General features: G+C 46.1%; 1 protein-coding gene across 1 annotated transcript in view; it reads left to right on the forward strand.

Annotated features, from left to right (window-relative positions):
- Nucleotides 1-17,826, forward strand: part of camta1a (calmodulin binding transcription activator 1a) — a 1,521,665-nt gene that overhangs the window by 735,093 nt on the left and 768,746 nt on the right. The window contains exon 5 of the mRNA XM_070860435.1: nt 4,045-4,116. Coding sequence (XP_070716536.1) covers nt 4,045-4,116 — 72 coding nt within the window. The remainder of the gene's footprint in view (nt 1-4,044; nt 4,117-17,826) is intronic.

Genomic DNA, 17,826 nt, shown 5'->3' on the forward strand with positions numbered 1-17,826 from the left:
CTGCCATTCTCACTGATCATTGGGTCATGCAATGGCTGTTTGTCCCATGGATGGTTCGATGGTTTGCGTCGAGCCTGTCGGATTTCGAGCAGGAGGAAACCCCCATGTTTGGCTGCAAGTATGGTTGAGTTTCCCAGCAGGAAGAAGGTGAGAATCCACAGGCATCTGAGAGAACAGACGTGCTGCCACTTCAGAAGCTGATTTACACTTACTCTGCTAATCAGGCAGACTGCTAAATCGCCTTCATTAATAAATAACTCCCGCTGCTTTCCGCTTTAAAGAAAATGTAACAAACTTTAAATTCCTAACTAAATTAATTTGGCTTGTGTTAAACAGTTGCTTATGAAGAGAGCTAAAAGAGGAATCAAATAAAGTTAACATGAAAAATGAGTAACAGAAAAAGCTTGGGAGCCAGTGGACAGTGATTGATAGCGAATTAAAACCTGTCTCCATAGTCACTGGCTACGGTCTCTTCTTTGCTGTTTGTGATTTGACACGATTGGTTGCATGCTCATGGTTGACAGGTACCAATTCGAAGTTAAGTCGTGCATCCAAAAGCAGGACAGTCGAACATCTAACTGTGATAGGAGTACAGGAATTGTGAGGAGACACATTAGACCCAACAAACATTTGCCTTTTTCATTGACCTCAACCTCACCAAACCACCTTCTCATTATATCCCTCAATTCCTTCTCTCTGTCTCTCCGCCCACACACACATATACTAATCTGCTTCAATGAATTTCACTGCTAACTTATTCAACAATCACTCTTTGGCTCTCTTCCTACTCCTCGTGTCCTCATATTTATGGGTACAGAAATCTAATGGTTAAAGAAGAAGAAAGACTCGCATTTATATAACGCCTTTCACGACCTTTCAGGACGTCCCAAAATGCTTTACAGCCAATCAAGTACTTTTGAAGTGTAGTCACTGTTGTAATGTAGGAAACACGGCAGCCAACTTGCGCACAGCAAGCTCTCACAAGCAGCAATGTGATAATGATGAGATAATCTGTTTTCGTGATGTTGGTTGAGAGATAAATATTGGCCAAGTTATCGGAAGAACTCCCCTGTTCTGCGAAATTGTGCTGTGGGATCTTTTACGTTCAGTTGAGAGGGTAGACTGGGCCTCAGTTTAACGTCTCATCCGAAAGACGGCACCTCTGACAGTGCAGCGCTCCCTCAGGACTACACTGGAGTGTAAGCCTAGATTATGTGCTCGTCTCTGGAGTGGGGCTTGAACCCATAACCTTCTGACTCAAGAGGTGAGAGTGATACCCACTGAGCAACAGTGTGGGATTCCCAACGTCATTTATAACAGTGCGGATTCCCAACATTTCATTTAATTAAATTCAAATAATACTGCATCACAAGATATAGCTCCGTTAAAAGTTCCAAGGATTTGGACTGAAATAATAATCCCCCCCACCCCACTAAATGTTCACCTTTCTCTCTTTAAGGGCACCAAGCAACTGGCATAGTCTGTGGAATTCTGTCACCATTTCCAGTCCAAAACCAGATGAGGGTGGGACAGGATTTTGGGCTGGGTAAGGGTGGGGGAGCGGGCAGGGGCGAGGCTGACCCATGGAGGCCCCTGCATTATTTTAAAAGGCTCAGTGAAATTCTCTCACAAAAGTGTGAGGCATTTAAAGCGCAACAACTGAAAATTAGTCTTTTTCTGTGCAACAAATTTATTTCTGAAGGAACAATACTTCAGCAGAATATCCTCCTCAGACTTTAATGGGTGTTTCAACAAAGGGCCTAGAGTGACCTGACTGAAACATGGTGTTACACACAGATAGGTTACACACTGACAGCAATGAAAGATGTCCACTGATATGGTACAGCAGGCAGTAATCATCTGCCTATTTTGACACTGACAGTACCTAAACTATAAGCTATTACACTTCAAAGCATTCCGAGTGAATTATAACTTCCATTGTGTTCTGGATTTAAAGGGGACCACACCTTCATTCGATAAACTTTTTTTTCATTTGTTTGCAAGTGTAAAACTTTATCTTTCCCAGTTTGCTGACTCTTGCGGGGAACAGATACGCAGTTGGCAGCTGTACTCTCGTTTCTCACCAACATAGTTATTCACCATGTTATAGCACAGGGGTTATGTGAACAGGCTAACAATCCTGAGGACTTGTTGGTAGGGTGAGATGAAGTAAGGCTGGAGGAGGCTCGTCTGGAGCGTAAACACCAGCATTAGACCTGTTGGGCTGAATGGCCTGTTTCTGTGCTCTAATTTCTATGCAATGTAGTGATTTGCAAGTTTAAATCCCACCATGGCTAGTTTTGAAATTGAATTCAATAACTCGGGTAATATGTGAGGTAAAATTGACCATGAAACTGCCAGGTAAAAGCCCAACTGGTCCAGGAACAAACAAACATTATAACTGCAGGAGGACAGGAAGAAAATCAGAGAAAAAGGCGGCAGCTCTTTAAATGCTTTTATTTCTCGGATCTGACTTGTCTTGGTCGTCCAGGAATACCGCCTGATGACAGAGAAATCGCCGCCTCAGTTTAAAGGCCTTTACTGGAGATTTAAAAATAAGCTGATTTCCTTTCCTGCAGATTTGAATGATTTGTGTTTCAATTTCTGAGATCTTGGTGTTTTTTTTAGCAGGAGTGGTTTGTTGCATCTGAATTAAGGCACAGATTTAAGGTGATTGGCAAAAGAACCAAAGGCGACATAAGAAAAAACTTTTACACAGCCAGTGGTTAGGATCTGGAAGGCACGGCCTGAATGGGTGGTGGAGGCAGACTCAAACCCTGCTTTCCAAAAGGGAGTTGGATAGTACCTGAAAGAAAAATATTTGCAGGGCTACAGGGAAAGGGCGGGGAAGTGGGAAAAGCTGAAGTGCTCTTGCAGAGAGCCGGCACGAACTCGACAGGCTAAATGGCCTTCTTCCATGCTGTAACCATTCTATGATTCTATGAGTGTAAAAATGGCTTAAGTTTGATGCCAACCATCCTAGGAAGGCCAGTTAAGTTTTGAGAAATGTGTACCAGCTTTTCCCAAGTAATATCATGCGAGTATAGGAATTGCTGGATGAGAAAAGATCAAGGTCCATCTCGTTCACCTTCTACCATCCTGATAGTCGCTCGATACAACAATAACGGAGTTGTTGACTAATCACAGCAATCAGTCTCTATCAATGAGTCTACAATAGAGCCAGACATGAGGTGAGGAAAACTCCCACTGGTGGAGAGCTTTGGGAACCAGAGGTCCAAAGTCACCCGTTCCTCCCCAGCACTCACCACATGTCATGTCCCAAATTACTCAGGAACTGTATCCAAAATATTTTCTGCAAGAAATCTATCTCACTTGCATCTGACTGAATCAATATTAACTGCTGTGTTAAGAATTGGGTGTTGGTTTTTGGGGAGAGTGTGTTGGCTCTGCATGCCAGGTATGATCCCTTTCCCTCTGATGGCCTGGCCTCCCCACTGAGTCGCTAATCTCCTTCATTTCACACCCTTGGTTGCTATTCTCACGCAGGTTCTGGAAGCCACAAGAGGCTGTCGACCCATACTCTTGCAGCTACACGAGCTGGGGCATGTTTTGCGCATTACAGTTAGCCTCGGTTACCCTGTGATAGGAAGGGAAAGAAATATTGGGCACAGTTCCCACTCCTGATCTCTATCCAGGGAAATACCCAGGATAGGGGAGGCCAGGATTGGGCTTGGCTGTGATGCCCCAGCAGTCAAATAGCCTGTAACACTTAAGTCTCATGTATCAGGGGTATTTGCACAATCCCTTCCCCCCCAGCAGGAAGCTGCCCTCACAGGGAGCAAGGGTCAGAGATCGGGCAACAACATTCCAGGCCTCATTCCCTGCTGGAAGGGAATCATAACAGAATTACCTCCCATAAAGAATAGTCACTTCGACGCGACGCTGGAGGTGGGCTAGTTCCTGTGGAACCACACCTCAGCATAAGTCAGCGTTGAGAGGCAAACATCTGAAAAAATATACGTCACAGCACTGAATCTGACCAGGGGAAAACTCAGTCATTTCTTTACCTTTTTGTCTTCACAGTGTCTTTATGGCTGCTATGTCCATTCTTCTATAATCCCCACTTTCCACCGGAGGTGCTATTGGCTTCTTCAGGTAAGAGATGGTTTATATTGTTTTATAAAGCACTGGGTGATAATTGGTACAAAAATGAACTTGTACAGCATTGCAAGATACTGTTCAATGTGTTTCTGTCAGCTGCTTTTGCCTCCTGTTGTCATGTTTCCTCTTTGCGTTTGCGTTGGAGCTCTTGATCTGAGCTACTTTGTAATTGGCTACCACAGCGAGTGGATCAGCCATGTACTGATGACTTTTGTACAGTGAAGATATGTTCGTAAAACTGCCTGTCAAACCTGAGTTTTGAACGCCTCGTCTTTTGGGTTGGGAGCACAGTGGTCAACACATCTTCCTCTGGGGCAGAAGATTAATGGTAAACACCCTCCACATCTACACTGGTAGGCTGAGGCCCAACACATTATCTTTGTAACTGGGAGCCAAGTGGTGAAATAGCTGAGCTACCAAACTAGTCAATGTATCACGATTTGTTTTTTTAAATTTTGGCAGTGGCTGCTGCTCAACCCATCAGCTTAAAAACTTCAGTTTTCCAGGACACACAATGTTCCTGTCTTTCCTTGGTTCCTTACCGTTCTGACATCTCTCTTACACACTGTACCGATCTGACACATTAGCTTTTGAGTCCTATAGCTCCCTTGTCCCACACATTTTCCATTGCTTATTCGAGGTTTTCAATCCTAGAGTTAGTGACAGTGAAAACTTCTTTTAACTGAGAAAACATCAACAGATAAAAGAGAACACAAGGAGGTACACTGGGGCATTGGGCAATAAATACAACAGGTGTTCCTTCCACGCCCTGTGTGAAATTACTTATCAGCTGCAGAATGTGGACCAGATACTTTCACTGGAGCGTATATATCGGGGGGGGGGGTGTGGGGGTGTATATTGCGTGATATTCTCCCTCTACTCCTCTCCCCTCCACGCTGCTCCTCCTCTCCTCCGTTCCCTTCTCCTCTCCCCTCCCCCCTCAGCTCCCTTCTCCTCCCCCGCTCCTTTCCCCCTGATCTCCACTCTCCTCCCCTTTTCTGCTCTCCCCTCTTTCCCATCCCCTCCTCTCTCCTGATCTCCACTCCCCTCCCCTCCCCCCTCAGCTCCACTCCTCTCCCCTCTTTCTTTTCCTCCACTGCTCCTCTCTCCCCCTCCTCTCCTCTCCCCCGCTCTGCCCCTCCCCTATACTCCCCCTCCCCTATACTCCAATGTGTTTCAACCCAACCTGCTCAACCTTCATAAGACTTTCGATCTGTCGGAGAAACAGTGCTGCAGACACAACCCGTGTCAGCCATTAACCATTGTATCTCAGCGGGACTTCCGAGCTTTGTTTGTGAATAAAGGGGCTTTCTCTTTCTTCAGGACAGCCTGTGGTTCCCCTGCCACATTGGCATGTTGTATGCGTTTCAAATATTTGCACACGGGAGATGAATTTAGCTAAAACAGCTAGTTTATAATGAGGCCCTGTTGGCACGATCAGGAAGGGCGTGATCAATAACGAAGGCAGCAACAATAAAATAATACAAACTGTGACAAACAAAGAAAATAAATAATGCAGCAAAGTAAATAGTCGCACAATAAGAATAAGTGCAAATAAAGCAGCATGGCTTAGCATATATAACAGTGATGATAATTGCTTGGTATCAGTGGACACGCTGCAGGGTCGGTAACCGGAGGGCACAGATTTAAAGTGATTGGCAAAAGAAACAGAGGCGACACGAGGGAACATTTTTCATGGAACAAGTGGTTAAGATTTGGAATGCGCTGCCTGATAAGGCGATGGAAACAGATTCAGTAGCAGCCTTCAAAAGGGAATTGGATAAATACTTGAAGGAGAAAAAATTGCAGGGCTTTGAGGAAAGAGCGGGGGAGTGGGACTAACTGGATTGCTCTTCGAAAGAGCTGGCACAGACTCGATGGGCCGAATGGCCTCCTTCTGTGCTGTGCTATTCTATGATTGTATGATTCTATGTCCATGGATGCCGGGTGTAAACGGGACAGGCCCGACTGTGATGATCCCTGAAATCAAATGGGGTTCTAGCACTCGCTGTCGGGGCTGTGGTGAAATGAAGTTGTTTGGGTGCTGACTCACACTGTACACACATTATGCAGCTTAAAGCTGATGGAGTTGATATTCATCTTTACCGCTTGGGTGTTAAGTATGGCCTGGGCTGAGCTCAGAGAGGAATTGTGGTTGGGGAACATCTCACGCCAGTTGCAGAATTAAATGGCGGAGCAGGCTCGAGGGGCCGTATGGCCTACTCCAGCTCCTATTTCTTATGTTCTTATGCCTCCCATTCATTTCAATGGATGGGAAAATCAGGCCGCAGCTGTTAACCAGTGTGGAATTATTCTCTGCAGAAGATCGGGGTTTCGAATTACATTCCTCAAGTCATAGCAGACGTCTGTCTCCGCAACTGGTCTCACCATAGACATCTACTTTGTGGCTCTCAGACAGACCAAACTGCCCGACAAACTGTGCTGCACTATTTTATGTTACTGTGAAATTGTCAGCAAGAGAAAAAAAGGCAAAAGGTTCAGATTGTGTTTTGGTGGGATGGTGAGGAACATCTGTGCCCAACATGCGGGTGCAGGCTTTGCCAGGCTCTGCGTTAAAGGGGCTTGGCAGGCTCCCCAATGTTGGTCCATTGGGTAAATGCCTTGGTATTGAGTCACACTGACGAGGAAGGTTGCTGCTTTCATTCCCAGGGTTAGCTACTCCTGAGTCGGAAGAACAGTGAAGGGTTGGCCTCAGCGCCATGGATTTGGTGGGGTGAAAGGTCACGTGTGCCCCCACTCTCGAACGCTGGCACGCGGGCAAAGGTCAGAGGAGGAAATGGGTCCTGCTTTCAACATGGTGAGGATGTAGGGGGGAGGAGACAGGAAGAAACAAGATGGGAACGTTCACCAACATACCGGCTATCATAGTACCGATTATAGTATCGAGAAACAGAGACCCCTCGCGAAGGCCAGTGGGGCTGGGGGGCGAGGTATGAGACAGCAGGTTTTTCCTGCATCCTAGTGCAGTTTTTGGGGGAGGTGGCAGGACATGATGCAAAAATCTTCATGGGGATAACCTTGTGCTGTGAAGCGTGAGCAACAGGCCGAGGTGATTTGTTCAATCTTGGAGCAAAATTGTCTGATCCTAATGCCAAATCCAAATGCACACAGAGGAAGCGAGAGGTACGGGAGGGAGGGGGCAAAGGGAGAATCAAGGGCCAGGTCCTGGTGTTTGCTTTGCTGCTCATAACTTAATAGCTAATAACCAAGACCACTACAGCATGAGACACAGACGCAAACAATGAGGACTTTAACTGTCAGTGGGTTACCGGCGGGTTACAGTTAGATTGCCACGGTAGAGTGAGGCCGTGGCGATTTTAATCGGCAGAAGGTTTCCCGCCCAGAAGTGGCTGCTGGTCTGGGGAAATTGCAGGTTAGTGTGGGGACCGCGGTTCCGCAGAGGGAGGAAGGCAGGGTCCTTGGAGTATAGGAGGGGGGGGGGGGGGGGGGGAGTATGGGGACAGGGAAGGCCTAAACTTTCCTCGTGAGGCCCGAAGGAGCACTCCTGCTCCCTCTGACCCCACAAAAGGAAAACTTGCTTTGAAATGGCCTCGTCTGCTTCCAAACCTCTTCCGACTTCACTTTGACTGCCGGTTACAGCTGTAGCGGTCAGTGCTCAGTAACATCATCGGATCCCAATAAGGAAAGGACACACTCACACACCCTTCCCCCCATCCCCATCCTTCCCTGCTTGCCAGCTTCTGGCCTGGCCTCAGAAGACCAGGTTAAAGTTGAAGATGGCTGGATGCAGGCCTGATATCGGAGGGTAGATCTGCCGGTTGATTTTAACTGCCGTCCCACCTGGTTCCCTCGGGTTAAAATCGAGCCACAGTCTATTCCCTAAGACCAGGCCTGGGAGCTGGGAGTTTGTGGAAAGTGGACAGTACCCCAAATCCAAGACTGACTGGCTCCTTAATATCAGGGACAACACTTGATTTGAACGCCACACACTTCGACCAATGTCTTTAACCAAGTTCTTTCAGCAGGAGAAAAGAAAATCAATCATGGAGCGAGGAAAGTGGAATTGGAAGATGGCTGTTCAGAGGTCGGAGGTCAGCTGTGAGGGGAGGTCGAACCTCTCACCTGCATTTACAGCATCTGCTTGGTTGGCTGTTTCTCAAATTTTACCTGGCAGCTCGTCAAGAAGGGAGACTTCAGCGAGTCGTTAACAATAATCAGATAGGAGAGAAGTGCAAGGAGAATGCAGTGGATTAAAAGTGACAGCTTTTATTATTGATATGGGACTAAGTTTAGAGAAAGTATGTGAAGAACATTCTGGAAAATCAATTTGCGCAGGCTTTGAAGCATTGACTTTAATAGCCAGCAGACTGGAATCATTTTTACAAAAAGAAATAAATAAATGAAACTGCTTTTTCTTAAACTGTGCCAATTGCTCAGTTGGTTAGCCTCCAGTCCCGAGTGGTGTCTTACCACGCAGGCGTGGGGACAAGGTTCTAGTTTGACCTTCAGTGTTTGCTGAGTTTGTTGATCTCCGCTCCCTCCCCTCTCTCAAGCCCCCCCATCCGCTCTCCATTCCTTTGAATCTGGCCGCTGCATATTCCCCCGCCCTTCGCTGTTCTCTATTGCCATTAATGTAGTTGGGATTCCAGCAGACAGACATCCTTGAGCTGATTAACTATTCCACTGCTCTCCTGGCCGGCCTCGCACCAATTTACCGTTCACCCATCACCCACTGTGCTCATTGACCTACATTGGCTCCCAGTCCTGCAACACCTCGATTTTAAAATTCGCATACTTATATTCCGATCCCTCCATGGCCTCGCCCCTTCCTATCGGGCCGCACCTCTCCAGAGGCTCAATGCACCGAATTTCCTGCATTACGTGACTCCCTCAGTCCCTGGTACTCAAACTTTATCGACCGATTCCAGTTCAGTGATCAGGGTATAGCTTCCACTCCGTGTTTCCATAGGAATAAACAGATTATAAAGTAGTTTTGCCACTTTGCAAATTGCTTTGTTATTACTTCTGAAATCAGCCATTTGATATATATTTTTTAAGAAACAGAAGACTAGACAAAGCTTCCTCATATGCTTTGTTCTAAGTCTTTTGAAGAGCATAAGGCAGAATTTTCACACCAGCTTCACATTATTGATGCTGTGTACTTCAAGATTTTGACACTAAAAGCTTTCTGTTGTACTGGGTCCAAAAGAGATATGACAGGGCAATAAAATATAAAATGAATGCCATTTATATGAAATGCCAAAGTTTGTTTCTTCTGTCACAATTTTCTCCTGTAGCTATAAGATGTGTTTACATATAAACTGTGTCTTAAGGACCATGTGGTGCAGCGGGTTAAAGCACTGACATTTCACCCTGAGCGCTAATCCAATCCAGACTGATGTGAGGACAATCATTTAGATCTGCTCTGTGTGTGAAATAGTTTGAATAGCCTCACATTCTAATTGGGCAAGGGCCTAAGGCACAAACCATTCTAGCGAAAGGCCGGCACAGACACAATGGGCCGAATGGCCTCCTTCTGTGCTGTAAAGGTTAGATCTTATTTTGACACTATATCTCACTCAGGGAAGCCACAGAATGGCTAGTGTGGGGAAAAGGAAAAAGTGTAGTGCAGTGAGGTTTTCTCTGTAATTGACTCACCTGTGACCTAACCATCAATGATAACTTCCAAAAGACAACAACAACAACTTGCATTTATATAGTGCCTTTAACATGGCAAAACGTCCTAGGGCGCTTCACAGAAGCGTTATCCTACAAAATTTGAGACCGAATCACATAAAGAGATATTAGGACAGAAGAGATAGGTTTTAAGGAACATCTTAAAGCAAGAGGGAGAGGTATAAAGGTTTAGGGAGAGAATTCCAGAGCACAGGCATCTTCCACCCTGCAATATGCAGTTCGGGACCTAGAATATTAGGTCCTTCATTGAAATACGTGTGAACTCATTGAACACTTCCCTTTTTGGCGTGGAAACAAGTCATCCTCGATTTGAGGGACCGCCTAAGTAGAAGAAGATGGGTGAACATGACTAGGTGCGAGTTAGGATACGGGCTCCAGAGTTTTGAATGAGCTCAAGTTTGTGGAGGGTGGAAGATGGGAGGGCGTTGGAATAGTCAAGCCTGGAGGTTATAAAGGCATTGATGAGGGTTTCAGCAGCAAGTGAGTTGAGCCCAGGGGGAGATTCGGGCAATATCGTCAACTACCAAAATAAAAGTGCTGTTAATTTTGAAAATATTTTATTAATACTAGCAGATCTGCTGTGAGGTTGCTTGTGATAAATTCAATGACACGTTTTTACTTGCCTTATTCTCTAAGGTGAAGTGTGTCTCTTTGAGACAGCAATGTCTAATTGTGTTTAAACCGAGGCTCGGGTCATTCAGAGTTTAATTGTTGTTTGATCAGGAACCTGTGCAGATTGAAGTGTACACACCAGTTTCAGACTGCAGCTTTGAAGCACCCAGCATTTTAACCAGTGCATTTATTAATAAGTACTGCTGTTTATGTGTTAATAAGTATATAACAAATAATATGCTACTATGTCAATAAATACCAAAAATTCCAGGAAAAAATAGAATAGAGAATTTGAGCCACTGTGCTAAAGTAGTTCACATGCCAAGATGAGGCACTCTATAGAGGGAGCTTTACTCTGTTGTACCTGACCAGGGAGTGCTTGATGGGACAGTGTCGATGAGGCTTTACTTTTCATTTAACTGTGTATGCTTGACATGGATTGCTTGATTGGTCAGTATCGAGGAAACTTTGCTCCAACCCATACTGTGTCTGGCCTGCGAGTGTTTGACCGGACAGTGTAGAGCGATCTATATTCTAACCTGTTCTGTACCTAACCCAGTAATACATGATGTGACAGTTTAGAGGCACCTTACCCATACTGTACCTGGCCTGCGAGTGTTTTCATCAGACAGTGTAGAGCGATCTATATTCTAACCTGTTCTGTACCTAACCCAGTAATACATGATGTGACAGTTTAGAGGCACCTTACCCGTACTGTACCTGACCTGCGAGTGCTTTGATCCTGAAACTGGATTTGCAAGGTGTAAATTGTGCCATTCTCCAGCACTAATATTTCTCACCTTGGAAAGGCTTCGATAGGATAAGAACATAAGAACATAAGAAATAGGAGCAGGAGTAGGCCATCTGGCCCCTCGAGCCTGCTCCGCCATTCAGTAAGATCATGGCTGGTCTGATCATGGACTCAGCTCCATTTCCCTGCCTACTCCACATAACCCTTTACTCCCTTATCGCTCAAAAATCTGCCAATCTCCGCCTTAAATATATTCAATGACCTAGCCTCCACAGCTCTCTGGGGCAGAGAATTCCACAGATTTAGAACCCTCTGAGAGAAGAAATTTCTCCTCATTTCAGTTTTAAATGGGCGGGTCCTTATTCTAAGTATAGGCATTGCAAAGATGTTTCCACTTGCGGGCAAGACAAGAACTAGAGGTCGTAAGTATAAGGTAGTCACTAATAAACCCAACAGGGAATTCAGGAGAAACTTCCTTACCCAGAGAGCGGTGAGAATGTGGAACTCGCTCCCACAGGGAGCAGCTGAGGAGAGTAGCATGGATGCATTTAAGGGGAAGCTGGATAAGCGCATGAGGGAGAAAGGTATATGTTGATGAAGTAGGGTCGGATAAGGCTCGTGTGGAGCATAAACACCGGCATGGATCATGTGGGCCGAAAGGCCTGTTTCTGTGCCGCAGATAGTTTGTAATACTTTGTAATCTTGAAGAGTATGAAATGAAAGATGGCACCATGGTGTCAGGCTGATTTATTTTTAAACGAAAGAGTAAATGGCAGAGGTTAAGGAGCTGGGGGGAGGGCCAGGAATAACTGTAAAACAAATCTGTTCTTATTATCTGTACGTGTAAATTCTTTGCAGGAGCTGTCAACAATATTCTGTTAACACCACATGTCGACAGAGAGATACAGATGAGTGAGGCTATTTGGCCCATCTCAGCTCGTCCATTTAGAAAGATCCTCCTCCCCTTCCCCCACGCCGGTATCCAACTATCTTTTAAGTAACTCCAGAACATTTGGCTCCAGTACTCTACCCAAAAGTCCATTTCATGTGTTGAGACCTCCCACTATCAGTCTTAAATTTGCTTTTTTCTATTTTGAACCTTTGTCCATTTTGTCACAAGATCATCATGGATATTCTTTTGAAAACCCTCCAAAAGCATTTCTGGAATAAATAATGGAAAAATTAGCAAAATACAAGAACATTTTCTCCAAAAATAGAAGGCAGAGAAGTGACCTAATAGAGGTCTTTAAAATTCTGAAAGGGTTTAATGGGGAAGACGTGGCAGAAATGTTTCCACTTGTGGGGGAGACCAGAACTAGGGGCCATAAATATAAGATGGTCACTAATAAACCCAATGGGGAATTCAGGAGAAACTCCTTTAGCCAGAGAGTGGTTAGAATGTGGAACTCACTACCACAGGGAGTAGTTGAGGCGAATAGTATAGATACATTTAAGGGGAAGCTGGATAAACACCTGGGGGAGAGAGAAATAGAAGGATCTGTTGATGGGTTTCGATAAAGAGGGGCGCGAGGAGGATCGTGTGGAACATAAACATGGACTTATTGGGCCGAATGGTCTGGTTCTGTGCTGTGCATTCTATGTAATTCTATCAAATCTAGACTCTTGTATCTTAACCTGCATTCTACGGGAAGTGTTTGAAACTGGTTGATGTCATTTCATTAAAGATCCTTCCAACCAGGCGAGAGAGGAGACTTGCATCCCCTTCTGCTTGGGCTGGATTTGCACCAGGGTCTCAGAGTTGAATGGACAAGTGGGCCAACCACCATTACTATAGATGAAGGATCCTACACAAAACATTAAGCTACCTTTCAGTCTCAGACCTATTGTTTAACCAATATAATGGATGTTTATCCTGAGAAAATAAAATTCCTAAGTGACCCTTGCTTCCTGCTCCTGCTGTTAGCTTTGCGCTGAGGGACCCCTCCCCCAGCCCTAGCTTCCATCAAGCAGTCATAAATTCAAGATCTTCTGTCTCGCAGTAGAGAAGACCATCTGCTATAATTATGATCGTTAACCCTGTAAGCAATTGAAGCGGTTAGAATTTGCACAAGCTCTCTGATTCTTTCTGAAATCTGGATTACTGCAAATTTCTTCATTCGGTTCTGCCAGTTATTAATTCCATTTTTCAATTCCACTTTCCTCTTCCCCCACTCCCTCCGAAGATGTCGAATCTTGTCAGGGCCCCTTCGGTACCTCCGACAATTAGTCATTCTTGATGTCTGAGTTTGGGCTGTGAATTTTGGCAAAGTATTTGATTGAGGATTGGGGTCACTGCTGAGTGTAGTTCTGCTTTCACTCAACAGCCACACATGTGCACCTTTGAGGAAGGATTGCTGGTCAGCAGGGAGCCTGAGATGCACATCATCTTCCCATCCCTTGGTCTAGGGCAGTGAGGTCAAATGTACTGTCCGACGGTTTCTCCAGCTTAGGTCAACCAACCCAGCCGTGGCTCAGTAGGTAGCACGCTCTCACATCTGAGACAGAAGGCCGTGGGTTCAAGTCCAACTGCAGAGTCTTGAGCTCATAATCCAGGCTGTTAATTCAGTGCACTACTGAGGGAGTGCTGCAGTGTCAGAGGTGCTGGTCATTATCACGTTGCTGTGTATGGGACCTTGCTGTGGCCAAATTGGCGGTGGTTTCTGACAGTGACTACACTTTAAAAAGCACTTAATTGGCTGTAAAGCGCTTCCTGAGGATGTGAAAGGCACGATGTCAATGAAAGTCATTTCTTTACAGACCAGGAATTGAACCTTGAACCTCCCTGGTCTGTATGACTCGCCAAGCTGTGCATTTCGCCGACAGAAAGCCTGATCGCGCCTTGAAAGCTCCTTCAGAACATTGAGGTTTAAGTAACATCTGAGTGCGAAGGAATCCGATGCTAATAATGAAGGGGTGGAATTGGGGAGATACTGGGGACGAAGGGAAGGAGTGGGTGAAACCTGTCAGCTCAGTTCTCCATCACCCCAGCATGTCCCACGGCAAGTGCCATGGTGATGAAACAGTGGTTGCCAATGTGTAGATGATGTAGCACAGGGCTGTCATCCCTGACGGACATTGATAATGTGTGTGTGTACATGGGCACTCGTGCACCAGTGGAGCTTAATCGCAAAAGATTCTCAATCATCTCCTTCAGCTCAGTTTGCCCCTCGGTTACTGTTTAACCTTGGCTGCAATCCTTTAAGAATTAGTGTCCGTGAGTCGGAACAGTACAAATAAATGCTTTCTTTTACGGTTCACGCCTTTAAATAGGGAAGAGCCAGGAATCTTATTTAAAAATGTCTTTTTGGAATAATATTTTTGCTGCCACAGATCTTAATATTTCTCCCTTACTGAATGTAAATTTGCTTTGAACCAGGAGTAAATGTGAATTAAAATGATTTCCAGTGAAGGAAAAGACACATCATGCTCTTTTTTTTTCTTTGCCAAGTGAAGGGCTGCTTGGCCAAGTGGGACAAACACGATTGCGCCAGTACTCCATTTGCTTTTGTACTGTCAAACATTTTAAGGGCCAAAACCTGCAGGTGAGCACCAAGATACAAAGAGTAGGAGAGTTGACGAGAGACATCAAGAAGGTGCCAAGAGCCTCTAAATTATGAGAAGACTGAGAGGGATACAGATGTTTCAGTGGGTATTTTGCAAGAGTTTGATTTTAATCCTGGAGGGAGGAAAGAAAGAAAGAAAGAAAGAAAGAAAGAAAGAAAGAAAGAGAGAGAGAACTTGCATTTATACAGCGCATTTCACAACCTTAGGACTTCCAAAGCGCCTGTCAGCCCACGGCGTACTTTTGAAGTGTAGTCACTGTTGTAATGTAGAAGGGAGGGCTTAATGGACCAAGTGGCCTTTTCTCATTTCATTCTTTCTTACAGATTGGCTCAGTCCTTTACAGCTGATGAACATTTGCTCACAAGCAGGTTGAGACCTAGAATTGGAAATGTCACGGTGGTACAGAGCAGACTGCTGTTCTGAGGTACATTGTTCAGGCTGTACACACAGGTATTCTGCAGTATTTCTGACCTTTGTGTCATCCTTGACTTGAGAGTGCTTGACGCTGTCACTAGGAGAAAAGTGGAATTAAAGTTGCCTTTCTGAGAGATTCATCCATCACTCTTATCGGTGTGCATGCGCACACTCACCAGCTTTATCATAAGGTTCTCAGTCACAGCGCAGTCTCTGCTACTGGGCCAGATATGTACGGTATAACTAGCATCTCCCAGTACAATGAGACAAATTCGTGTCCCGCACCTCGCCCCACGGCTGTGCTACCGGGGTGAAATGAAACTTAAAAAAAATATAATTAAGCTGAGTGAATGTGAGGGCCCAAGGAATTCAGGTGCACATGATATTAGACCCAATCCCATGATAGTAAAAACAGATCTTTCTGGGCAATGGGCTTAGTGAGTCCTGGCAAGTTTACCTCTGGGTTGCAGCTGGCTACACGAGGGACCGCTCTCTCCCCCCCTCCCTCCCGCCCTCATCCCTCCTCCCCCTCTCACCCAGCCCTCTCCCCATTCTCTCTCGCCCTCCTCCCTCTCCCCCACTCCCTCATCTCCCTCTCCGCGCTCTCCCCCACAACCTCTCACCCTCATCTTTGCTCCCTTCTCTCCAACCGCCCTTTCCTTCTCACCCTCTCCCCCACTCCTTCTCGCCCTCATCCCTCCTCCCCCCTCTCACTCCATCCTCTCCCCTACTCTCTCTCGCCCTCTCTCCCACACCTTCTCGCCCTCACCTCTCCTCCTTCTCCCCCGCCCTCTTCCCCACTCCCTCTTGCCCTCATCTCTTCTCCCCCACTCCCTCTCGCCCTCATCTCCTCTCCCCCACCCTCACTCCCACTCTCTCTCATCCTCTCCCCAACGCCCTCTTGCCCTCATCCCCTCTCCCCTGCTCTCTTCCCCCACACCTTGTCACCCTCATCCCTCCTCCTCCCTCTCACCCCGCCCTCTCCCCCACACCCTCTCATCCTCATCCTTCCACCCCCCTCTCCCCCACTCTCTCTCACCCTCTCCCCCACTCCCTCGCCCTCATCCCCTCTCCCCTGCCCTCACTCCCACTCTCATCCTCTCTCCCCCACTCTCTCTCGCCCCGACTCCCTCTCGCCCTCATCCCCTCTTCCCTGCCCTCACTCCCACTCTCTCTCATCCTCTCCCCAACTCCCTCTCGCCCTCATCCCCTGCTCTCTCCCCCACACCTTGTCACCCTCATCCCTCCTCCTCCCTCTCACCCCGCTCTCTCCCCCACTTCCTCTTGCCCTTCTGCCTCCTCTCCCCAACACTCTCCCCCACACCCTCTCGCTCTCTCCCCCATACCCTCTCGCCCTCTCCCTCACACCCTCACCCCTCCTCCAGTGCAGCACGTCAATGCCATGAGCATGGCTCTCACACAATAAAAAACAGCTAAAAACTCAGTGGATTTGCAACTTAATTCATAATCCTAATCAGGAATCTCATCAATCTGGGCTTGCATAAATAAACATAGCCCGGGGAGCCTTAAGCTGTCTGATATCCATGAGGGCACTGTTATGGGAATCCATGCCGTTCGTAGGCCTCTAGTTGAAGGTTGCTAATTAGCGAAACGCTCACGATGCCTCCGTACGACTATCTTTATCATTAGCCAAGTTGTCATTTTTGTTTCTTCTGCCCGGGAGACCAATTCTGTGAACAACTTTGTGAGGTAACAAGCGCTTGCTGGCTCCTTCTGTGCAATCCCTGCACTTGCCGTGACATGGCTAAGCAAACCCAGTTGTACCCTTTCAGTCAGTATTAAAATCACAGAAAACCATCAATTTGTGAAAGGTTAAGGCTGACTAAAAATGCAAAGCTTATTTGTAAAGTGTAAATTAGAGAACCAAGAGCACAGTGAGAGAAGAGGCTGAAGTGACGAGTGGAGCGGCAGTCATTTGTAATAAGTGGGCCTGGCCTTTAAACTACTGGATATTAATTCTGCTTTAATATTGTCTGGTGACTAAAATAAACCTCGCATGGGAATTCTCCGAGAAGAAAGATCTGGGAAAAAAAGGGAACATGATTTTCGGTTAATTTGCTGTCCATCTCCCATTGCATTTGCAGTCATGTGGTAAACAAGTCCCAGAGACTTGAGCCCGTAATCCAGGCTGACACTCCAGTGCTGCACTATCGAAGGCGTCGTCTTTTGGATGAGACGTCATAGTGGTCATAAGTCCTGTCTGCTCTCTCAGATGGGTACAAAGAGCCCACGGCACTATTTCAAAGAAGAGCAGAGGAGTTAGTCCCTGTGCCCTGGCCAATATTTATCCTTCACTCAACGTCACTAAAAAACTGATTATCTGGTCATTATCGCTTTGCTTTTTGTGAGACTTGGCTGTCTGAAAATTGGCCGCCGTGTTTCCTACATTACAACAATGACTACACTTTAAAAGTACTTCATTGGCTGTAAAGCTCTTTGGAAGTCCTGTGGGCGTGAATGCTGCTATATAAATACAAGAATTTCTTTCTTTCTTTCTTCCTCCCTTCTTTCTTTCTTTCTTCCTCCCTTCTTTCTGTAATGTATACACCAGTGAGTATGTTCACAGGTTTGTAGAGCTGTTGCATTGTGAGTGGCTTAGCCAGTCACGTGATGTTCACAAGACTCAATAAAATCCAGCCAGTTGGGTCTAGGCCATCCATGAT

The sequence above is a fragment of the Pristiophorus japonicus genome, chromosome 18, assembly GCF_044704955.1.
Source record: "Pristiophorus japonicus isolate sPriJap1 chromosome 18, sPriJap1.hap1, whole genome shotgun sequence".
NCBI lineage: Eukaryota > Metazoa > Chordata > Chondrichthyes > Pristiophoridae > Pristiophorus > Pristiophorus japonicus.